Source organism: Scyliorhinus canicula, chromosome 20, assembly GCF_902713615.1.
Source record: "Scyliorhinus canicula chromosome 20, sScyCan1.1, whole genome shotgun sequence".
NCBI lineage: Eukaryota > Metazoa > Chordata > Chondrichthyes > Carcharhiniformes > Scyliorhinidae > Scyliorhinus > Scyliorhinus canicula.
In genome coordinates, this window is record NC_052165.1 from 62,489,404 (window position 1) to 62,515,464 (window position 26,061).

The 26,061-nt window shown below is 43.0% G+C and overlaps 1 protein-coding gene across 4 annotated transcripts in view; it reads left to right on the forward strand.

The window, feature by feature from the left end:
• Positions 1-952: 952 nt before the first annotated feature.
• Positions 953-26,061, forward strand: part of ptprz1a (protein tyrosine phosphatase receptor type Z1a) — a 256,830-nt gene continuing 231,721 nt past the window's right edge. Inside the window, exon 1 of one of the 4 annotated variants that reach the window (XM_038781321.1) lies at positions 953-1,494. In XM_038781321.1, the coding sequence (XP_038637249.1) occupies positions 1,443-1,494 (52 nt within the window). In that variant the 5' untranslated portion in view covers positions 953-1,442. The remainder of the gene's footprint in view (positions 1,495-26,061) is intronic. The other 3 variants (XM_038781324.1, XM_038781322.1, XM_038781325.1) reach the window with 3 other exon arrangements.

The window sequence follows — 26,061 nt, forward strand, 5'->3', positions numbered from 1 at the left end:
TTTTATTGAATTTGAATTTCACCTTCTGCCATAGCAGGATTCGAACCCCCTAGATTACTAGTCCAGCGATAATACCACAAAGCCACTGCCTCCCCTGTGTGAACTACGTAACTGTGTCTATTTAGTTTTAGGACATAGTTCCTTAAAGCTAAATGAGGGATCAAAATTCACCAGATGCTGCAGAATCACACAATCCTTAACCACTCGTATTAATGTCATTCCAATTTACAGACAGACTGTTTGGCCATTGCCTGCTCTGTCACAGCATCCAAAGATGTCACTGGCAATTCACACACCAGGACTCTTACCTACATTTTTGCTGCAGCCACTTGCAATGCACAGTCAAGTGAGCGGTGCCATAATGCCCATTGCCCTCCAGTTGATTGGTACCAGTTGCAACAACTAGCGCTGCGATATGTGTTTCTGTATGATTCTGCAGAATCTTGCTCCCTGACTATGTGGCTTTTTGTGTGTGTGTGTGTTACAATGGAGGAAAATCCTTTTACTTCTGTCATCAAAAACATTACAGTCAAACTTTTACTACTTTCCAGATAGAACACCTGGGCACTTATGAAATGTGATTTTATTATTGGCTGAGGGTGAGTCTGACCCCAGGTCATGCCAACACCAGGCGGGGTCACCGCAGCAGTTGAGTGTTAGCCCTGCGCATTGTGCTATTATAAGGTTGGGACTGGACAATGTACCCTTGATTCCGGTGGGTCCCAGCACACTCCTGTAAAGGTGGCAAATGGATTCTGAAGCCCACATTCCCAAGGGTGAGGGTCACTTAGCTGCTTTGATCACTTGTCTAATTGGATCCCGGGAAGCCAGCATTACTGCTAACCACCCCCTCCCTCCCCCCTGATCTTCCTTCTCCAGGAAGCAGTAGTAGAGCCACTGGAACCGGGATCTACAATTCTAATGATGCGATAAGGGGTTCATATCAGGGTCTGGCTGACAGACACTAACCTCCCGGAATCCCAGCGCCAGTACAAATACAGCTAAAATACTCTCACACACACAGGCTAGAAGGCCGATCATATCCAGGCATAAAGTTGACAGCTCAGGCTTCACACAGGCTGTCCCACATTTAGTGAGGTGTCCACATTCAGTGGCTGAGTGGCTGTCACAGAAATAGATAGGCAAGCGCTCACATTCACATTGAGATTCTCCCACTCACTCAGCCTCTCTCTCTCTCTCTCACACACACACACCCACATCCAGACTCACTGTTGCACTCAGTTGCTCTGCCCAGCCTCTCTCACTCTCTGGAGTCACTCACAGTGAAGGTGGGTTCCCAGAACCGGCTCAGTCACCGGCTTCCATGCACGGCTCTCCCCCCAGCCTCCTAACCGCCCGGCACGGAGCAAGGAGCAAGACAACCTCTGCACCAGAAGGACTTTAAAAGCTAACAAGTTGCCGCCGGACCAGGCTTCGTGGACATGCTGCCCGGCTCTCTCTGGATCCCTGCAATCCTTTGTATCTGTCAAGCGGGTGAGTGGCCACGTCCGCGCTCTCTGCATCTTTCTGTCTCATTTTTGAATACGAGTGAAAGTCACATTTCCTGTGACAGTCGCCCGGTGTGGTGTTGGCGGGGGGGGGGGGGGGGGGGGGGACTTTAGGTTGTCGAGGCGCAACAGAAAAGGGTGAGCGCGCAGACAGGCAGAAAGTGCGTCCCGGTGCAATGGCAATGTTGCAAATCCAGGCTGCAGCCCAATCTGCACTGAACCTTTATTTGACCATTATTTCCTGAGCTGTGATGCTGGTGCCTGGCGATTGACACCCCGGATTGTGTGTGTGGGTATGGGGTGTGTGTGTGGACACGGCCGAATGGGCAATCCCCTTGCCCAGTTTCAATGAGAAGGGAGGTGAACCGAGGGAGGCATCAGTAATTACAGTCCTTGGAATTGGGATCTATCCATGCGGTCGCGGCAGCTTTATTGCAAACCTTTAAATAAAGGGTGAGGGTGGGTGGGAATATTTTAAAGGATTGGTGTTTTTATTAAAGAGTTATTTTGGTCCTGTAGCTTCTGTAAGACTGCAACACAGCATCTGTCTCCATACCCATGTAAGACTTCACCTCATTTTTATTATTGAACATGCCCAAGCTAACCTTCTATGGCCAGCTATGGGAGACACTTCCCATCGCTTTGCCTCTTAAAGAGCAAATATATAATGGGTTTAATCTGTCACTGGATGAATAATATTTTGAAATTGACAAATTGGTGCAGACTGGCAGGATCCAACACAGGTCTCATACAAAGCTCAGCAGCAGAGAAGGTATTTGTCACAGTCGTTGTCCCGTCCCATTCTGTTGCAAACCTCAGTCCCCTCTGCACCTCTTTGTTCTTCATTCGATTCTGTTGTCAGCGTCTGTTAAGGACAGTTGATTACTCTGGAGCTGTTCTTCATGGGTGTTGAAAGCAGCCATGGAGGAGAGCGAATGAGAGAACAAAGAAAAGTCCACATTTTTTTAAAGGAGATGGAATATTGTAATTGTGGGGGGGGGGGGGGGGGGGGGGCGGCTGCTGTTGGACAAACTCTGCTCTCTGTCAGTGCTACAAATCTTACAAGTGTATGGTTGACCCGGGCCTTTTTGACCGAGACTGTAGGCTACACATTAAACAAACCATTTGTACAGTCAGCTGTGTAGCTACTCATCCCAGTGCTCTATTTTCTCAAGCCAAGCTTGGAGCAAAATGATTGGAGGGATGGTGGTGTTGGGGGGGGGGGGGGGGGGGGGGGGGCTGATGCTGGGATGGTAGGGGAAGAAAAACTGGCAGGTGGTGAATGAACTCTGCTGACCCATATTCTTTCACCTCTGCCGTTTGAGTTCAAACCCAGCCCAGACGGTGATGAAAATGTCCTTTCTGATAAATAATGGTCCTGTGTGAGTTTGGCCTGAGCAGTTCCTCGTGGATTCAAGGGCAGACTGGTGATGACTCAATTCAGCATTAGTCCTTGAGTGCACTCTTGAAATTGTAGGTCACAGTCAGACTCACCATTCCGGTCTTTCTCCTGACCAAGTTAACTGAGTAAAATATGCATGAAGAACAGTTGGCAATGTGTGTTCAAAGTCCCTTCAGAGAGTCAAATATTGTTTGAACTCATCCGTATGACTAATGTTGTGTCATTTGTATTTTGTAAGACAGTTGGATGTTTTCTAGGATGAGGTTCCATACTTTAACTATTTATGGGTGAAAGCAAAATACGAGGTATGTCAGCGGACATAATGCCAAAAGTCATCAACAACTGAAAATATGTGCAAAAATCCGACAGCAGAGTGTTGACTGTAATGTGATAAGTTTATTTGAACCACTGCAACTATATAGTTACTTAAGGCATTTGTAGTTTCCTTATGATTGACATATATGGCAAAAATGAAGAGAATCAACGAAAAGGACCGTCAGTTCCAGACTGCTGTCCAAAATGACTCTAATCTCTCTTCTTTCCATCCTATTGCTAATTCTGTAGAAGTTTATTTCTGCTCTGATGATGGAGTTTTATAAAAGGTAGCATTAAATGAAAAATCCCGATCTTCAATTAGCTGTTCGGCCAACCATTGTGAACACCAACACACCTTTTTGCTTCAGTTATCCACCTTTCTGCTCTCCAGGCCGATGAGAAATCACACTCTTCAGGCTGACTGTGGCACTATTTAACCCAGTTGGATTACCGTTCAAAAGATTAGCAGTAGAAAACGGGAACATAGGATTTAGAAGCAGGAATTGTCCATTTGGCCTTTGAACCAATATGTGCCATCCAATATGATCATGGCTGATCCAGTTGTGGTCTCAACACTTTACTGTCTGCACCCCCCACCTCCCGTCCCGTCCCCTTAACCCTCAACTCCCTTGTCTTTCATACTCTATTTTGACTAAATTCAACGGCAAATTGCTGCCTGGGAAGAGAATTCCATAGACCAACAATCTTCTGGGAGAACATATTTATCCTTATCTTAGTCTTAAAGGGTGCCCACTGGTTCTAATTTTCCAAACAAGTAGCACGGTAGCACAATGGTTAGCACTGTTGATTCACCGCACCAAGGTCCCAGGTTCCATTCCTGGCTTGGGTCACTGTCTGTGCGGAGTCTGCACGTGCTCCCTGTGTCTGCGTGGGTTTCCTCCGGGTGCTCCGGTTTCCTCCCACAGTCCTGAAAAACGCGCTGTAGGTAATTTGGACATTCTGAATTCTCCCTCCATGTACCCGAACAGGGGCCAGAATGTGGCAACATAGGCCTTTTCACAGTAACTTCATTGCAATATAAGGCTACTTGACAATATAGATTATTATTATTAATAGTGGAAACATCTTCCTGGTATCTGCCCAACCAAATCCCCCGGCTGTGATCGATACATAACTGAACTTATTTTTGTCTAAATATATTCATTTGCCATTTCTTCCCAAAAGAAAACTAAACTATTGAATTGTGTTTTGATACATATTGAATGGTCAATCTTAATTTTCACTGAAAATCCAGGAAAGATAAACTGGTTTCCATTTGAACAGAAACGTTGTAATACCATTCTCTTTGTATTTGGTTGCTTACCAGGAAAATTGCATTCCTTTTTCATTCTTTCTATTTTTCCTTTTAACCTCATGCTTCTCATGCAAGATTTAATCCTTGCTTTTGGCCCTGCTAATGTTTTGTCGTCTTTCTCATTATTTTTATTTGTAACCTGTTTTGGATTACTCTTGTCATAAAAAGCAGAGGTTTTTTGCAAGCACATCTCAAGTGCTTGGAAGCCATTAGCAATCGATAACATAGGCTTGGTCATTTCAAACAGATGTTCTGCTGGATCTTGTGAGCCACAATGAAGTCCAGAGTGGAACCAGTGAGATGAAGACCGATAGCCTGCGGGCCTTTTATAATAGTCAACGAGGCCAAGATGTTTAGAAGACTGGACTGAAACCTCCACTGATTGTAAATGAGATAATTCCCCTGCCACAGTGTCATTCAGGGCTGCCTCAATAGACATCTGAGTTGACCATCTGAAATCTCCAAAGAAATTGACTTCAACCCACATGGGTAGTGATGCAGCAAATTAGAAAATAGGCAAGAGGTTCTGAGAAAAGTAGTCCTTTCTTCTCTTCTATTTCTGCAGCAGTTACCACTATGGTTTTCTGAAACCTTCAGCTGACTAAATTTCCTTGTTATGGAGTCATCCCATCTTTATGGCACAGAAGGAGGCCATCCAGCCCATTTGAGTCTGGACATTTTTTCAACCTCAGAGAGATGAGTAACAGTTCAAGGGAAGTTGTAACAAATCTCTAGCTTTATTTTTTTCAAGCTGTGTTGCCTTTCATTATTCTTCTTTATTAGCTGCCAAGAAATTCACAATAGGCCCTGCTGATGACACATCTTTCAATTTTACTCCCTTTTCTCTGGGGAGCACCTGAAACACTGCTCTGCCCTGTGACATTCCACAACCATGCAACTGAGGTTTGGATCGCATGAACGAGGGGTGAATGAAAACCCTCCTTCTTTATGCTTTGCTCCTGGTGTTCTCTATGCCACTTTGCTGCTCAACATGTTCTCCTTATATAGAAAATAGCAGACGTTCAAACTCAGTTGAACCGAGGTCCAATCAAGTTTGGAACAAAAATTCCCATTCTTCACAGACCCAATTAATGTTTTACTGATGTTCACAGGACAATCGCTGCCTGTACTTTTAATTAAGACTTAGCACAATAAATACGTGCTTTGATCCTTTTAAAAAACCTTGCATTCCTTTCGGTAACCAGAACAGATTGTATCTCTCTCCCTCTCTTCTTGCCTCTTCATCTTTGTCAGATCACTGCATTGAAAACATTGCAAGCCTGATGTGTTCAAAAACACACAACACAGTGTCATAAACTTCATTACCATTTTACTTGTGGATGATATTGTTGAAAATAATGCTCTATGTTTTCGCCACACTAAATAATTCCAAATGGTTTATTGGAAAGACTATTTCAAAATAACACAGAGAAATGTAAGGTGATGCATATTGTTCATGAAAATCTATTATTTTAAACCATGGAATTTTATTTGTTAGTGAGATAGTTCAAAAATAAAGTGAGTTTGATGACTTATTCAATGTTGAAACCTTTAACATATTGCAATACAGCAATTGCAAAGATTAATGTTAGAAAGTGGAGAATCTATACAAATGAAGAGAGTCCTAGAACTTGATATCGAGACTCTATAAAACATTGATGAGACCACGACTGGAATATTGTTTTCAGTTTCTGGTAACTGTATAGTTATAAAATAGAAGGCATTGAGCCATTGGATAGGATTCAAAGAAGGACGCGCTGGGCTGTTAGATTGATGAGCAGAATAGCTAAAGGAGCTCAACTTGTTTTCATGCCGGGAGGATCTCAGCTTTTTGAAATAATAGTGGGAATTGAAAGAGAAAATATGAAAAGCTTCTTTGTGTAGGACCAACAGAAAAATACTTGGGATGTGATTAGCAGTTGATGAAAATTTAAGCTTTTTGTAACTTCAAGGCTTTTTGTAACTTCACATTCAGGTTTGCTCATTTGCGAAGGTAAATAAATTGCAACCTGGCTCAATGAACAATGGCATTTTGAGACCTGGGTATACAATTGGAAGTAGGGGTTGTAACAGGACAAAGAGGAGAATTGTCCACACAGATCCAGTGTGTGAGGCCAACTGGGCAAACAGTGTTACCTTTTCACAGTCTACCATTCTGTTTATCTTCAGATGTAATGGCGCTAAAAGAAAATGAAAGTACTAAGGTTTTTAAAAGTCCTTTTCAGCTCTTCACATAAATGTTCTGTCAATTGTTGTTAATTAATAATCTGATATGAGGATGTTGTATTACACAAAAAACAAAATTCCCGATGATGGAAATCACATCAAAGATCTGTCTTCTTTTTAATAAAGTTGTTATTGTCTCTTGTTCCTTTAGTTTGCTTTATTTTATTCCTTGATTTAGGGTGATCACTCCTGTTTGAATTATTAAAATGTTGATGAATTAGCTAATCTTCCAGGGTGGTGGGACTTTGCTTTATCTTCACTAGGGTGGAGAGGTTAAGAATGATCAGTTCCTATCTGATTGCTGCCCAGATCTCTTGGAGCAAGTATGTGCGTCGACTGAGGATTAGATTCTGATTTGATGGTGTACACAATTGAATAGTTCCGCTCGGGCCACTTGGCTCCTGACCTCATTACAGCATTCGCCCAAATGCAAACAAAAGAGCTGAACTCGAGAGGGGTGCTGAGAGCAACTGCTCTTGATATTGAAACAACACTTGATTGAGTGTAGTGTCAAGAATCCCTGGCAAAATTGAAGTCACTGCGAATCAGGGGTACAATTTCCATTGGTTAGTGTCATTTGCAGCACAAAAAAAGATGGTTGTGGTTCCTGGAGGTCAATCAGGTCAGCCCCAGGACATTGCAACAGAGGTTTCTCAGAGTAACTCCCTTGGTTGAGCCATCTTTAGTTGCTTTATCGATGACCCCTCCATCATAATGTCTCAAATTTTCCAATCAGCACCAGACTGCTTTGTCCAGTGCCTCAGACAGAAAACTACCCACTAACCTGGGTTTGATTTTTCTGGCCAAAGCTTTGATCCACAATGCAGAGGAACTCCCCTCAGCGCAGGAATCCATGCAGAGAGCAGAGGAGAGAATCAGCACAGCAACCATACCCTCTTTTTTATGGCATTAGCTGCTGTATTCTGGTAAGTCCTTTAAAGATCACAAAGCTTTTCAGTGTATGATTGAATGGGTGAGTGTGTAAGTGGGTAGGTGAGTGTGGTAAGGGGGCAGATTGTCAGGTGGGTAAAATGGTAGGGTACAGGTGGGTAGGTTGGCAGGTGGTTCAGGTGGGTAGATGGGTAAGTGCATAGGTGGGTTGGGAAGTAGTTGGTATGGGATCCTAGTCCAGTCAGCTTTGGGGGGTGGTCCATTTTCCTGGATGAGTACAGCTCCAAAAACACACAAGCAGCTTGACACCACCCAGGACAAAGCAGTCTACTTGATTAGCATCCCATCCACCAACTTAAACATTCAATTTCTCCACCACATAGTGCCAGCAGTGTATACCACATCCAAGATGCCCTGCAATAACTCACTAAGGCTCCTTCAACAGCACGTTCCAAACCTGTGACCATTATCAACGAGAAGCACAAAGGCAGCAGACCCACGTGGAAACACCACCTGTAAACTTCCCATCAAATCACATACCATCCTGATTGTGTACTACATTGCAGTCCCTTCATTGCCGCGGGATCAAAGTCCCGAAACTCCATTCTCAGCAACACTTCTTTAGAAGTATTGGGCGGGATTTTCTCATCTATTTTCATGTTGTCTCGATCAGAAAGTGGAGGACAACCTGCCAGATGCCTTGCTGTCTATTCCTGCCAGATTATCAAGAACGTTGAAAAATAAATGGTGGGTCATGACATCATGCTGGTGGAGGCACAATCTTAGCTCATGATAAATCAGGACACTCATTTTAAAGGGATCCCGAATACAAAAAAATAAATCAAAGCCTCCCCTTTCACAGAAATGGACCCCCCTCCCCCCGCTCAGTGGTGCTCACCAATGGAATCCCTCCCCCTGATTTTGATTTAGATTTGATTTGATTTGATTTATTATTGCCACATGTATTAGTATACAATGAAAGGTATTGCTTCTTGCATGCTGTACAAACAATGCATACCGTACATAGGGAAGGAAGGAGAGACTGCATAATGATGGGCGGGATTCTCCGCGCACCTTCAGGAGCTAGGCCGGTGCCAGAGTGTATGGCACCGCGTCAACCGACGCAGAAGGCGCATGCGCGGGAGCGCCAGCGTGTACTGGCGTCATTCGCGGGGGTTTTTTTTCACCGCACCGGCCATGGTGGAGGTTGACAGTGGCCAGTGCGATTCCTGCCCCCGCCAAAACCCCGGCTCCAGAGAATTCGGCAGCCGGTGGGGGCGGGATTCACGCCCCCTCCCCCCCCCCCCCCCTCCCCCTCCCCCGCCGATTCTCCAACCCGGCCGGGGGGATCGGGGAATCCCTCCCATAATGTTACAGTTTATAGCAAGGTGTGGAGAAAAGATCAACTTAATACGAGGTAGGTCCATTCAAAATTCTTATGGCAGGTGGGAAGAAGCTGTTCTTGAGTCGGTTGGTACGTGACCTCAAACTTTGGTATCATTTTAATGATGGAAGAAGGTGGAAGATAGTGTGTCCAGGGTGCGAGGGGTCCTTAATTATGCTGGCTGTATATGTGTCCGCTTGCACTGGTGCCAGGCATGACCCTCTTTCCCCCTGGGGACTGTACTTACCAGTGCACCCCAGGCAGGTTCTCCTCACCAGGCGCCCATTTTTCAGGTTCTGTTTTAAATCCTGCCAACGTGACATGGGGGGTGGGTGGGAATACAGCCAGGAAGCCTGCTAATGATATTTAAATATATGGTAATAAGGTTCCTGACCTTTCATGTTGTGAACCTCATTGTATCATTGGCGAGGGGAGAGGGGACATCTGAACAGAAAATCCTGCCGACGTATAAGCTGTTTTGGGACTCCTGCTGGATTGTCTGCCAACACTGGCATTCCCGCCCATTGAAAACGGGGCCGGAAAATTCTGGCAAATACCTTTTGTACGTTAAGTTGAACAGAGCCTGAAGGTCCCTGCAGATGGTGTAAATGTTCCGGTGGTGTTGTAGCCCCCATTGACTTATTAACCAACACCCCCAAACAGACTTTCTAGTTATTTGCCTCATTACTGTTTGTGGGATTTTGCTGTGGGCAAATTGGCTGCTGGTTTTCCTACATTACAACAGTGCCTCCACCAGAGAAGTACTTGTTGAAACTGCTTTGAGATGTTCTGGAGTTACGATAGGCACTGCACAAATACAAGCTTTCTTGCATTGTATTAGGCAATGCTGCATGTCACAAAAGCTACAAGGATGTAATGGCATGTAGCTGCACTGTCTGTATAAACATAAGTTTCCAGAAGTAGTCATCATCATATCATAGAATCCCTGTGCAGAAGGAGGCCATTCGACCCATCGAGTCTGCACCCACCCTCTGAAAGAGCACTCTGCATCGTTACACTCCCCCACCCTAATATTCAACTAATTATTGCTGCGTTGTTAGTATAGTGACACTCCCTCCGTTGGCATGCTTTGAAACATGCTTGAACCTCTCTCCAACTCTCTGTTGCTACCGTCAAGGCAACCATTGGATATGACTGTCCAACTTTGAAATGAAAGTCCCTCCCCCCGCTTTTTGAAGACATTAACCAAAATGAGCTAATAGAATTTCTTGCACAAAAACATTAAGTCAGTTGTACAAAATAATTTGATGAAGTTAACATTGTCCTTGCTGATGTAATCTATTGTCATTCAGGGGGCTTGGTGGGCTCAGTAATACATTTAACTGTAAATCCATTACATATATGAACTTCAATTGTGTATGATAGTAAGAAAGCTGTGAAATCATCCAGTTGAACTGAAGCTGGAAAACTAGACTGAAAAATAATTTAACATAAACTGAAGTGGGATTATGAGTGGGAAACAATGCAGCGTGTCAACTTTACAAAACCAATTTGTATTAGATCAGTTAAAAGTCACAACCAGCAGGAGAAAATGCTTAATATTTTTGTAAGGAACTGTCTCTTGCATGCAGAACATTAAATGCAGAGTTAATATTCATTTCCGAAACATTCATCAGGACAGAATTCAAGTTGCCCAATGGCATCCTAGTATAAATTCTCCCCCAACATTCTGTGCTCACACTAACTGCCCTGAGATATAATTCCTTACAATTACCTCCAGAGGTACTCTACTGACACACTGTACACTCAAAAGTAAGTAATTTCATATACAATCACTGTGAGTCGGAAAATATTTAAAAACATGAGGGTAATGGATGCCCACGACTAATGTCTAACAGTTTTATGTGTTACTTAAACAAAACAACAGGGTAAAATGGTGCAGTGTGATATAAACTTCTATTTTTTAAAAATCAGACGTGGAAATTTGACCTGAATTTGTAACAAAAGTGAAATAAATGCGAACAACACAAAGACTTCAGTTGAAATGCAAGATTCTGTAAATTAAATAGGCTCGAGCATATTTAAATTTGCACTTGTTGGTACTCTTGCAATTCCATATCAAAATTGCAGCTTGGAAGGACACTTAACTGGAAGATGTCCACAATATAATTTTTTTCCTGCACATACATTGAGGATTGCATTTGGCAAAGTCCAATCTGATTGGCTGTTTTTTTTGCTGCTTACTCCTTCTCCTCCTCCTGGCTGGGTTAATGCATGGAGTGAGTCTGGGAGACTACTTTTACACATTAACTATATTGTTCTATTCGTATTGATAGTCTTCTGACTTGTGGGTGCTTGTACTTGCTCATTGAACTATCAATAGAAAAATAATGCAATTGCTAACTTATAGGACAAAGACATTTGAAAAGAATAATAGTCTGTGGGGAGATTTGATTGTTTACAGGATGGTTTTGGAGCGACGTTGAATGAACTGAAATATCAGAGCCATTTTTTTTCACAACTTCTGACAGGTCCTCAATCCTTTGTATCAGTAATATATAATCTCGACAACTGTTGCCACACTGTTTCCCTCAGAGGGGGCGGACTAGATTTAACATTTTTTTTCCCTTCATGATTGTAGTACATTTCTTTCCCTTCAGCTTCTAGTTCAGCTTTGTTGTGGAGAAGCAGGCAGACTGGCGTATTCCCAGGCGCCTTCACTGGGGAACCATAACATTGATGGGACTTTTGTCAGAGGTTATCTGACTGTGACAGTGAATTTGCCACTGATTTGCCCAAGCACATCTTCCATGGAGAGGAAGAATGTCTCCACGTGAAATACAGTACCCAATTAGAAAGTGTAGTGACCTCCTTACCATGGAAATGGTTACAGAACACATACTTCTCGTTCACTTGGAACATGAATCAATTTTTCAGCATGGCACAACACTGAACGTGAGGACTGTTGCTGAGCCTATAATCATTTCCCGAACTGTGTGTTTTAGGATTGTATTAATCAGGGAATCTGACATAAAACCTCCCCTTCTTTTCTTTGACATTTCACACATATCTTATATATGCGTTACTGTTTGACTGAACCATTATATGTTTAACTAGACTTGTACCACCAGCGGTACTTCAGACAGTCCCACCCTGTCCACTTCTCTTTCCCACTTAGTCAATAGTAGTTCCAGAAACCTATATCTATACAACTGTCCTGTTCTATTTAAATCAACCAGTTCCGCCTTCTTCGTTATCGTGGCCCACTCACCAATGTAGCACCTCTGCTTCCCAGTGGAGATAAGTCAAGCACGTTTCTTTTGTTATTAATCAATGTAAATGCATAAACAGCAGCAACCATCCCGGGAAGAAGAAGGATTGTTCAGCAAAGTGCTTTTTCAGTGTAACATCATAAAATGGTGCCGAATAATGAATGAAGGGCGCTGCACTATGCTACTGCTTGAATCGCTACCTGTGCTTGTTTTTATCCTTTCCAACTTGACCTGTGTATTTGTTGCTAGAACCAACATTGCACTTTTGCCCTTTTATTATTAAAGTATCCTTCTTTTTACACATGACTGTTATTTTATTTTGAGTCCAGTAAACGGGTGTAGTCAGTCTTTCTCAATTGCCAATATAAGTTCATCTGGTTTCAGGCTGTTGTTTGTGAATCATGTTTGATCCATCAGAGCCACAAATACAGGAAGTTAAATGATTGACTAGTCAAGTATCACACATACTACTAGTACACTATTGATTTTATATTACTTTAAAAATACAATTTACAGATATAAATTAAAAAGCCATATATTGTAGAGGAAGCAATAAAACCATATGTTCAAGCATTAGAATAAATTATTCCTACTTTGTGGAAAAAGGTTATTAAATAAATCATAAACTTTTAATAAATCACCATGGATTTAATTCATGTTTAGTTTCGTACCTTTGAAAAATCATCACTGTCATCAGAATTGAGGATGGCTAATTCATGAAAGTGAATGAAAACTTAAGCAAATTCTTTGGCATTTATACTTTAATTTGCATGGTAATAATGATACAGATGGGTGTTAACCTGTATCCATGTACATTTAAATAGCAAAAGATTCCATTAAAATTCAGAGGCAAAATAACTGGTTCAAATATTCCATGTTTTCATTTTTTAAAATTAATTGATAGGATGTGCGCTTCACTGGCTAGGCCAGCACACTAATTGCCCTTGAGAAGTTGGTAATGCGCAGCCTTCTTGAAACCTCTGCAGTCCATGTGGTGTAGGTACACCCACAGTGCTATTAGGGAGGGAATTTAGGATTTTGACTCAGTTACAGTGAAGGAACAGCAATATGTTTCCAAGTCAGGATAGTGAGTGGCTTGGAGGGGAACTTCCAAGTGGTGGGTTCCCAGGAATCTGGTGCCCTTGTCCTTCTAGATGGTAGTGGTTGTGGGATTGGAAGATGCTGTAGGAGGAGCCTGGTGAGTTCACAACCTCATTACCTTCATCTCATCAGATTTGCAATCCTTCTGGTCAGTGTTGCAATTCATCCCGATTATCTCATGAGCAGGCCATTCATAATTATAAAATATATGTCCCTATTTTGACTTGTAATGTAACTTGAAGTTATTTATTAAACAAATGAATCCACAGCATTCACTATATATAAATGACTCCCAGGGAATGAAGCATCTAAGCCAACGAGCAACAAAAAATACTCAAATAAATGTTTACCTCATATTTATTCGAAACAAACCAAGCACGCAACAAGAGTTACATTGAACCACTGTTGTGGAACCAAATTTGATTGAGTACTTTCCAGAGTAAATTGAGGTGCGACTATCTAGTTCATGGTTCATGTGTTTTAGAATATAACTTTTTAAAATAAAAGTTTTAGTTGCAGTAAATGGGAATCTTGTTGAGAAACTAGAGTAAATGCAATTAAAACAAGCTTGGAGTCTATTACACTAATTGCACACCACTAATTTCCTTTGAGTAAGTGGGACATATTTGCTTAAGAGGTTAACAGCTAGAAAGATAAGCACATAAAACAACAGGCGGGCTTATTTAGCCGAAGAATTGGGGATAGGATTTCTGCAATTCTTGCCGTAAGAACAGTTTATAGAGATGTTTTTGTTTTGGTTTAGACCTCAATTAGTTTTAAAGTATTCAAAATCTGAAGTGTTGTAAAATCCATTTCTTTCATCACATCAGCAAAATAAATTTACTTGAGGGGTAGTTAATCCATACGTTTGTTTGAGGATATCCCAGAGCATGCTTCATCTTCGTGGTTATGGGTAGAGCATAGGGATGTTCTCCAATTTCTGTTTATTTGTTTACTGAGAGACTACTTTTAGTTGCAGCTTGAACCTCACGTGTGCCATTTGCAACTCATTGAGAGAAGATAGCCAAAATAAATGACAGTTAGTGAGGACTACATGGCAAGCATAAAAAAAACTAACCTCATCATTCACTCCGTGGAATGTGGGTAAGGCTTAATCTCAGTTTGGCTTTTGTGAGGGAAGAGAAGCTAGGGGGTTGCCTAGTTTGATAGAAGGGGAGAAATATGCAGGGGTCTTCAGAGAGTCTTATGGCAAAAGAAAGCACTCGGCAGATGAGCTTGGAAATATTGGGAAGGCAATCAGAACTTAGTTTTTGTTCTAGCGCTGCAGAGTTCACAATATCACTTGTTAAATATGAATGAGGAAGGTTATTTGATCCTGCAGTATAAGCATGGCCTTTGCTTACTTTGATAATCATTTTTAGTGTGTTCTTATATTTTGTGCACTTTTGTGGTGCACAAGTCATGCATTAATATTCGTGTGGGGGCAGCACGGTGGCACAGTGGTTAGCATTGCTGCCTACGGCGCTGTGGACCCGGGTTCGAATCCCGGCTCTGGGTCACTGTCTGTGTGGAGTTTGCACGTTCTCCCCGTGTCTGCGTGGGTTTCGCCCCCATAACCCAAAGATGTGCAGGTTAGGTGGATTGGCCACGCAAAATTGCCCCTTAATTGGAAAATAAAAAATAAAAATAAATAAAAATAATTGGGTACTCTAAATTTATTTAAAAAAATATTCGTGTTGATTTCAAAAGCGGGTACAATATATAAAATTCCAATCTGTTCCCCTGGGAGCAAAGACGGTTAAAATGAGGTTTGATAGAATCATAGAATTTACAGTGCAGAAGGAGGCCATTCAGCCCATCGAGTGTGCACCAGAAAGAGCACCCTACTCAAACTCACGCCGCCACCCTATCCCCGTAACCGTACCTAACATTTTGGACATTAAGGGACAATTTAGCATGGCCAGACCACCTAACCTGCACATCTTTGGACTGTAGGAGGAAACTGGAGCACCCAGAGGAAACCCATGGAGACAAGGGGAGGAAGTGCAAACTCCACACAGACAGCCTCATAATCTTTACAAAGTATGCAGTTGAAGTGCTGTAATCTAGAGGATTACGGACAAAGAGCTGGAGAGTGGAATTGGGCTGGATGGCTCCTTGTCAGTTGGCACAGAGACAATGAGTTGAATGCCCTCCTGTTCTGTAAATATATATGCATCGATAATTCCATCCTTTTTTGGCTGGTGAGTCACCACATAAATATCCCAACTCTATACTAGCTTCTAACTTACAGAATATTCAATGCCTGTATCTGAGCTGGTGGTTGTGAGTGTCAAATCAAGTGATGGCACTTTTTTATCAGTGGTATGGTATTGCCGTCACTCTTCCTCCTGATGCTGTTTGTGGTTGGCCAGGAAGTAGTTATTGGCTGCTTGGAAGCAGAAAATCAGAAGAGATTTGTGGGAAGGGAAGGAGGAAGGATAGTGTAGGAAGCGAGAGGTCCAAGGTCACACCACCAACAGCTTGCACTTCATGCCAAGTAGCAGGTGATGTTGAGGCAGGAACATAGGTGTGAAGCTGGAAGCACTGGGAGATGCAGCAGGTTGAAGTGGCACATCTGAATGTTAGGCTGAATCCAGACTGCTCGAGCTTTCTGATGGGTGCATTGAGCAGTGTGAGAGATTGCTGGTTTGTGAGAGTCTTGTGAAGGTATATTTGTTGAACAAGAGTTCATTGAGCTTGTTGCAGAGCCACTGCCAGCTCCTTAGGACCAGCCTCTGAGAACTGGCCTCCTATTTCTCGCCTCCATGCCATGGAAACATGGCCTCTCCTCTTGTGTCGACCTCCACCACTAAGAACTCCAGCGCTGGCATCTGTGAGCCTCAAAACCATCTCTTTTTCCTGATGCACAATCCATTCAGCTTCTCCTTGCAGCTAATTGCAGTACTGGCAGTCAGCAGCAGATTCCTTCCATTGCGTCTAGCTCCCCTTTTAAGAGGAGAACAGGCTGCCTTTAAGATTTGTTGGCTAGCTGGAGCATGTATGAGTCTCACACACACTGCTAGACCTCCCATTGAACATCCAGCAGCCAATAATGTGGATCACGTTCGGCTGAACACGACAAACAGGCAAATGAAGGACAGCAAAAGGATTGAGTGCGGTCTGCCCCAATGGGACTGGATCAAAAATCCCCAAACCCTGAGGTAATATTGTTCAATACAAGAAAAAGAAAATACTTTCTCAGGTCCAAAGTCAAAGGAATATTTTGTGCATTAAAAGATGTGGCCTCATTGCACCCTTTAAATTGCTTAGCTAGAATTTGAATCAGTAAAGCAAGAGTGAAATCTGCATTACAGATTCAGGTCATAGACATCCATTTCATTAAGACAGGTGTTATATATGTTATCGCCATTATTTTCATAATCAGATTGAAACAAGTTGCAAGTCTAATATTTTTATGCTATCAGTCGTGAACTTGATGGCAGCATACTAAAAATTGAAAACCATTTATAATGTTCAGTGCAAGTAATGTGAACTGCTGGCAGAACAGATTTTCATCCTTGATGGCTGATAGAATCTGCTTTTGGGTAAATATTTATACTCACCTGCACTCAGAGGCAATATAAATTGTGGCAGCTTGGCCAAATTGATGGCAATCTTGTCTGAGTCAACATCTCAGGGCACATAATTTTAGCTGATAGTCCAGTACAAGATTCAGGATTGCTGTATTTTTGGAGATGCTGACCTTTGGATGAGACATTAAAACAATTCAAGTAAATAATAAAGATTGCACCAAGGTATTTGGTAAAGAGTAAGGAGTTGCTAGTCATGCGGCTAGCATTTCCCGCTGAACCAGCATTACCAAAAACAGTCAATCATAGAATTTACAGTGCAGAAGGAGACCATTCAGCCCATTGAGTCTGCACCGGCTCTTGGAAAGAGCACCCTACGCCTCCATCCTATTCCCATAACCCAGTTACCCCACCATACCTATTTGGTCACTAAAGGCAACTTAGCATGGCCAATCCACCTAACCCACACATCTTTGAACTGTGGGAGGAAACCGGAGCACCCAGAGTAAACACACGCAGGCACAAGCAGAACGTGCAGACTCCGCACAGACAGTGACCTACGTCGGGAATCGAACCTGAGACCCTGGAACTGTGAAGCAACTGTGCTAACCACTGTGCTACAGTGCTGCCCTAAATCTTCTCATTGTTATGGAGTGGTCTTGTTGCGTGTAAATTGACTTCCATGTTTGTCTACACAGCAATGACTGACTGCTTTCAAAGTACTTTGAGGGATATCAGATGTGATCAGGTGCTATGAAAACACAACCCTGCCTTCCTTTAAGTTATTTTCACTGTATCTGGAGTCATTTTTGCCAAAAGAGAATGTGTTTTTTTGTTTGCACACTAATGGTGAGATGAGAGATGTCAGCACTTGTCTGGTGTAATTAGGTCCATGGGGTTGTAATAGTGAATGCTGTTTCCAAGCCTCATTAAATAGAAGGAGAATGTGGTGACACAGCAGCTTGTTACTCTTGCATACCATCTCCTGTATTAATTAGACTGCTTCTCATTATTGGTAGGCAAGTACTTTCCAATTCATCATAACGTTGAGATGTAAGATAATGGGATGAAGCTGCTCAGATTTTCCCTGTAGGAAGTCATTTTAAAGTTTAATTAACCAGTGTGCTGGGGAAAAAAAATTATTTAACATTAAATCGGAAAGTATGAATTGTTCTTAAGCTGCTGATTAACCTTGGATCCATTATGTTTATTCACCAATGAACCTAAGAAACCACATGGAGAGGCTATTTAACATAAGCGATACTCTTTTTAAAATAATCTTTATTGTCACAAGTAGGCTTACATTAACACTGCAATGAAGTTACTGTGAAAATCCCCTAGTCGCCACACTACGGCGCCTGTTCAGGCACACAGAGGGAGAATTCCGAATGTCCAAATTACCTAACACAGGTCTTTGGGAGGAAACCGGAGCATCCGGAGGAAACCCACACAGACACGGGGAGATCGTGTAGACTCCACACAGACAGTGACCCAAGCCGGGAATTGAACCTGGGACCCTGGCACTGTGAAACAACAGTGCTAACCACTGTTCTACCATGCTGCCCCTCTCTTGAGGGAAGTGTGAGAGCAGAGGGCCTAATGGGTTACATAATCAGCATTCACAGAAAGAAACAAGAGGTGACGGCACAATGGTATTGTTGCTGGGCTAATAGAATTTGAACCCAGCATAATGCTCTGAAGATCTGGGTTCAAATTCCATCATGGCAGTTAGTAGAATTAAAAGCCTAATGAAGACCTAATGAAACCATTGTCAATTGCTTTAAAAAACCATCTGGTTCACTTAGGGAAGGAAATCTGCCATCCTTAGATGGTCTGGCTTACATGTAACCCAGACCAACAGTAATGGGGTTTACTCTTGAAATGAAATGAAAATCGCTTATTGTCACGAGTAGGCTTCAATGAAGTTACTGTGAAAAGCTCCTTGTCGCCACATTCCGGCGCCTGTCCAGGGAGGCTGGTATGGGAATCGAACCGTGCTGCTAGCCTGCTTGGTCTGCTTTAAAAGCCAGCGATTTAGCCCGGTGAGCTAAACCAGCCCTTAAATAGCCTAGCAAGCCACTCAGATCAATGGTTGGACGTTTGTCAGCGATGTCACAACCATTATGCGCCCAGTGCGAAGGGGTAGTGGGACAGAGGATGATCTCCTCGTGAACCTTCCAAAGTTGCCATCAACAGGTTCAGGCAGCGGGCGACCGAGGGGGTCATCTGACCTGACTGTCTGTCCCTCTACTGTGGTTACATTCACGGCAGGTTGTCCCTGGAGAGGGAGCATACAGTGTCCACGGACATCATCAAGGTCTTCCGTGCCCAGTGGGCACCGCAGTGTCTGGAGTGCTTTATCGACTCTTTTAATCACTTTTTGTTTTAACTTTCACTTGCTCTTTGTTTTTGTTTCAGGCAATATCCCTTTAAGAGCTGTCCCTATATTTTGTCCCTCAGTTTGTTTAATTTAATTGAATTGTTTTCCATAAAAATAGTTGGGATGACAATTCACCCAAAGAGCCCACAACTGTGCAGGCTGTGCTGAATTCTCCGTTGTTAGTCCGCCCTGTTACCGCTGCTAGTGAGGACAGAGAATATAGCGCTGAGCCAAATTTCCCATTCTCTGCAGCGGGACCGGGGAATCCTGCTGCCGTGAACAGACGGAGAATCCCACCCACTAGTGAATTGCAGTGTCTCTCACTCTTGCCTCTGTATTTCTCTCATTCTCTCTGCCTCACTATTTGGCACATTCTCCCTCATTATTTAGCACTCTCACTATCTTGCACACTCTCCCGCTCATTATGCTTCCTCTCAATCCCTTGCCATATCTCTCTCTCTCTCTATCTCTCTCTCTCTCTCACCCAGGAACTCTTGAATAATGTTAGTTTGAAGGGAGCTGTGTTGAATACAGAGTCAGAGTCTTGTGTCCACAATGATCTTGCAAATATGTGGAGGAAGTTACATTGGCACTGAGCCTTGATAAAATCCACTTTCTTCTGAAAGCACACAATACATGTTTTGCATGCAGATGAACGAGTGCTGGCTAAACTCAATTTCTCGATTTCTGCCTTATGTGGCTCAAGCTTAATTATATGCCGTGCTCTTTGTGTTATATTAAACCTCAATAGTCCAGTAAATGCCTCATTGTTGCATAGAATAATGCTTGCTTTAATTAACCTTCTGATTATATATTGATATCCAAGTTATGTTTATTTTTGATGCATATAATAAATCCTAGAATGAGATTATAAAACGGGATAATCTGGAGAATAAGACCGAAACAGTAAAGCTAGAATAGTTCTTAGGCATTGCTGTTTTCCCTGAGTATATTAGTGACTTTATAAAACATACTAATTTATGCCCTGTGATATTACTTATGACACATTGGATGGTGTGTAGGAGTAACATATTATACAACAGATAACGTATAATTTAACTAAGGCACAGCTGTGCTCAGCAAAAATTTAAATATTATTTAGTCAGGAAAGTTTCCAGATTGAAATAATCTTGTCAGTTTAAGGTTGCAGTGCATTATTGCCCTGCATTTTAAGATTGTTCTTTTTCTGTTACAAACTATGATGTCCGGAGTGTGACATTGTGCACATTACATTCTCCAGTTTTAATATATTTATTAATTTCCCTGCTTCACCTGTTCCAATTTTAGTCCCCCCACCCTTCCTCCACCTTCCTCCCCATCCTCGCATTTACGACGGCTTCAACACTTAGCCTCAGGAGCAGAGAATCCCGCCCAGGGTAACTCTACGGGTCTGGTGCTGGGACATCTTTGGGGGAGGACATGTGATCTTTGGAATTGTTCGAAGTAGGCATAAATGTGTGTTAAAACTGCATAAACTCATTACTGGCAAGTTCATTGGAACTGTCAACAGACCTGTCAAAGTCAACTGACAAAACTGTCAGAAGGATCTATCAAAGGGACCCGTCAAATAGAGCTATCTAGGGATTTGAAAGTCCTGCCCTTTAAATCTTTGTAAAGAAACTGGAGTGTTTAAAAAAAATCACTCTGTCCACATAAGACTGAGGGTTTCCATTAATGGATTAGTGCTGCATGACTGATTTCACAATCTTTATCACAGTTGGCCTGCTAGTTCATGGTTTGATTGGCAACTATAAGTGGCTGTAGAGTCTTTGATGTGGGACAATGAATTCCAATTTCTGTTGTTATGAGGGATTGTGAATTTGAATGAAATTCTTCTTCACAGAATCACAGAATTGCTACGGCTCAGGAGGAGGTCATTTGGCCCATCGTGTCTGCATCGGCTCTTCAAATGAGCATGATGACTTAATACCACTCTCCTGCCTTTGCCCCGTACTCTTGCACAGTATTTCTATTCAAATAACCATCTCATGCCTCTTGAATTCCTTGATTGAATTTGCCTCCACCACACCTCTAGATAGTGCATTCCAGACCTGAATAACTTGCCCTATACATGTTGCCCTTCAGACCCCATCCCTTTCGGACCCTGCCAAACTGACAGTGTCAGGTTGTCAGTGCCAGGGTGCAATGGCTGTCATAATCCCGACCCTGGGACTACAATATTATCCAAGCCTTGCGGCATGGGCAGCCCATCTGGTCTCCATTTGTGGAGACCAGTAGTGATTCCCGCCGGCAGCTTGTCATGCCAAGGTGGGTGGGAACATAGTATGTTCCCGGAAGAATTGGCATGAACCTGATTACTTCCGTTTCAGGCCTCCCAGTATTTTCCCGACATAACGGGATTAGTGCCCGTTGCAAAGCAGCCGTAAAATCACCCCCATTATCTCTCTATGTTCTTCCTACCAAAACGCATAACCTCACATTTCTCCACATTGGACTTTATCTGTCATTCCACCAATTTGCCTATGCAGTTGACAATACTTCCAATTTCTGTGTCATCCCTAAATTTTGAAACAGTCCCCAGTACACCAAGATCTAGATATATATCAGGAAAAGCGAGGGTTCAAATACTGACCCTTGGGGAAACACCACTACAAACCTTTCTCCAGCCTGAAAAATATCCATTGACCATTACTTTCTGCTTCCTATTATCCTGCCAATTTGTATCCATATTGCTACCCTCTATGTCTTTATAAAGGCTTTATTTAGTTGCAGTGGTGTAAATGTGGTAAATGTTTTTTTATGAATGAGTGTTTTGTTTTCAATATGGTGAATACGTATGGGTTGGCATAGGGAAGAAATGTGAGGTCATGCATTTTGGGAGGAAGAACATGGAGAGACAATGGGAGCGATTTTCTGCTGGACTACGCCTGGCACAAATCCCGCTATATCGACAAAATCCTGGGAGAGGCCTGAAACTTGATTTCCACCAGTTTGCAAATGTTCGCGATCCCTCTGAGCAGACGTCATCAGGTTCACGCCCACCAAAGGTGTGAACCTGATTACTATTAATTTAATGATCTTTTAATATTCAAAATTGGCTATGGGTGGATCAAGGGCCATAGTGGGCATAGGGGCTATAAAGGATCATGGTGGTGGGTAGAGGTCACAGGTTGACATGGGGGTTTAAAGGGTTGAGTATCATGTTTCACATTTAAATTTGGTGCCTACGACCACTGGAAGGATTCCTGGTCTCCGTATTGTTTAACTTTGCATTACAACCATTTTCTCCGACGTGGTTTTACTTTAAAATCATTCCAAAAATGACAAATAATAGGTAGCTCAAAGTGTAATATTGAGGGCAGTACTTACTGCTGCTGTCAATATTTGGTTTAAAAGTTTTAATTGGAAAATAGTGTCAGATAAAGACATATTATGATCATGTGATACTAGATATTTTTTTTAAAATTTAGAGTACCCAATTATTTTTTCCAATTAAGGGGCAATTTAGAGTGGCCAATCTACCTACCCTGCACATCTTTGGGTTGTGGGCAAAATGCACGCAGACATGGGGAGAATGTGCAAACTCCACACGGACAGTGACCCGGGGCTGGGATTCGAACCAGAGTCCTCAGTGCCGTAGGCAGCAATGCTAACCACTGTGCCACCGTGCTGCCTGTGATACTAGATTTAAGAGAGAACTAAAATCCTGTGACCCATTTTGTAGAAGGTGCATTTTATTTCTGTTAGATAGTTTACTGTCTTGTTGAAAATTTATGGGCGAAATTCTCCGCCCCCCACGACGGGTGGGAGAATAGCGGGAGGGCCTTCCCGACATTTTTCCCGCCCTCCCGCTATTCTCCCACCCCCCCGCCGAAGTCCCGACACGAATCGCTGCCGCCGTTTTTTTACGGCCGGCAGCGATTCACAGCTGTTAGATGGGCCGAAGTCCCAGCCCTTTCCGCCGTTTTCACGAACGGCAAACACACCTGGTCCTGCCGTTCGTAAAAACGTCGTGACAAACTCGCAAAAAATAACCATGGCACCGATTGGCACGGCAGTACCACGGCCGTGCCAAGGGTGCCATGGGCCCGCGATCGGTGGGCATCGATCGCGGGCAGCGGGCCCGATGCCCGCGCACTATTTGTCCTTCCGCCGCCCCGCAGTATCAATACGCGGGGCGGCTGAGGGGCAACCCGGCCCGCGCATGCGCGGGTTTCGCGCAAAAACGCGATGACGTCACCCGCGCATGCGCGGGTGGAGTCTTCCCACCTGCGCATGCGCGGCAGACGTCATATGACTCGTCAGCCGGCGCTAACTCCGGCAAGCGGGCTTAACGATTTTCGTTAAGCCCGACTTGTCGGAGCCTCCGACGTCGGGCTGCTAGCCCCGACGGGGGACCAGAATCGGTCCCCCGTCGGGAAGGGGCGCGCTGCCGTAAAACCCGCCCGGGTTTTACGGCAGTTTTACGATTTCTCCCGTTTTGGGAGAATTTCGCCCTATATTTATTGCTTTTCAATTTTTGACACTATCCACGACTTGTGTCAATTTACTTTGGTTGGTAAACACTTGGCTCTAAGTCAGAAGGTTATGAGTCAATCTCTATTTCAGATTTTGAGTGCAAAAGCCAAGTATCACATAAGTGCGGGAGAACAGCATTGTCACAGCAACTGATTTTTTTTTAGTTAATAGTGGCAATTGTTAACTCTCATGCCGTTAGTCAGTACAATCTGAGAACTTGCCACTCAAGCAATGCTCCATGAGGTCTGATTCATTTCAATGATCAGGTTAAATGCCCCAAATGGCCTGCCTGAAACGGACTGAGGCAATATCTGCGGGAAATATTACACTGTCTCACTGGCACCCGGGTACATAGTTACCGAGGAATTCGGAAAGGTTTTGTGAAGACAAAAGAGGAAGAGAAATCAGGGCAACAGTGGCCCAAACCTTGCTTGTATAAGTTGGGTTCCTAACCCCAGAAAAAGAAATTACCTGTGAAGGGCTACACACCTTACCGGCCAGGATTCAAAACTGCAACTGCACAGTTAGATTGTTAAAATTAATTTACGGTGCTCGCTTTTCATGTATGTATGAAGTTGTGCCAGTGTCACGTGGGGACCTCATGTATCAACTGCCCAAGAAAATGGCACCATTTTCAACGATGACCCCATTTGCCAATTCCAGTGAATGTTAAACATGCTGGGACACGTTCCAAGAAAACAAATATTTTCTGTGTAGTTTGGAGATGTGTTCCTTTCTAAATCAACAACACTAAAAAGGTCATTTGTCTCATCAATATCATTGGGCTGGATTCTCCGGATCCTTAGCCAGATGTTTCTTGGCAGCGCGCCCTTCACCTGGAAAGCTTGTCAGGGTCAGTGGTGGGAAACCTTGGCTGGCACTTGCCGAGGTGCACCCCATTGCTGTACTCAACGTTTTAACCAAATTCCTGTTGTTTTTCTGAGGCTGTTTAAAACACCATTGGGCTTCACTGTGAAGCTTTGGTTGTGGGGACCCAATGTAATGTTTCCAGGTTTGTAGATGATACAAAGCTAGGCAAGAATGTGAGCTGTGTGGAAGATATAAAGCAGCTACAGGATGTTTTGGACAGGCATAGTAAGTGGGTAAGAGCTTGGCAGATGGAATATAATGTGGAAAAATGTGAGGTAATCTGTTCCTTGGGCAGAGGAACAGATGTGCAGAGTATTTCCTAAATGATAATAAGTTAGAAAGTGTCAATGTTAAAAGGGACCCGGGTGCCTTTGTCCATAAGTCACTGAAGGCTAGTGGGCAGATGCAGCAAGGTTTTAGGAAGGCTAATGGAATGTTGGCCTTTATCGCAAGAGGATTTGTGTGCAGGAGTAGTGAGATATTGCTTTAATTGTATAGAAGCTTGGTTAGACCACACCTGGAGTACTGAATGCAGTTTTGGTCCCGTTACCTCAGAAAGGATATTATTTCCATAGGGGAAGTGCAATGAAGGTTGACAGACTTGTTTTGAAGGCGGCGAGACTGTCTTATGACGAGAGAGTGGGCAAATTGGGCCAGTGTTCTCAGAGTTTCAAAGAATGAGAGGCGATCTCTTTAAAACCTACAAAATACTTAAAGGAATAGACGGAGTAGATCAGGTAAGATGTTTCCCTTGGTTGAGGAGTCTAGAATCAGGGGCACAATTTTAAAATAAGGGGGAACCACTTAGGACTGAGATGAGGAAACATTTCTTTGCACAGAGGGTTGTGGAAGCTGTCATTGAGTATGTTTAAGGTAGGGATGATAGATTTCTGAAGAACAATAATGTAAAGGGTTAGGGGGAATGGGGATAGTGTGGGTAAAAGGCATTGAAGTCTCCGATCAACATTGATCATATTGAATGATGGAGCAGGCTCAATGGGCTGAATGGCATACTCCTGTTCCTAGCTTCCATAAGGAGATGAAGACCTAATGATCCTTCACAATATTTGATAAAGTTGCCATTTGCCTGGTCAATGTGAAAGACAATCTGAATTAAATGGGTTAAGTTTTACGAGTAGCCGAAGGTGATTATATTGATATAGCTCACGACACACTTCCTCAAATCTTAATTTAATTCCACTTTGTAAACAGCAATTATGACCAAAAATGCTTTATGAGCGGCGCCATGGAATTTTTATTGCTTTGTGATGGCATTTATACAGAACAATTGACCTTGTTTGACACATCTCGAAATGCACGCACAAAATGCTTGGCTCAGTTTCTAGTTGCTGGGAAAAAATTTAATGACTTTCAATTATTTAAGGATCATAGAGTTGTGCCTTCCAACAAACATTACTGACTAA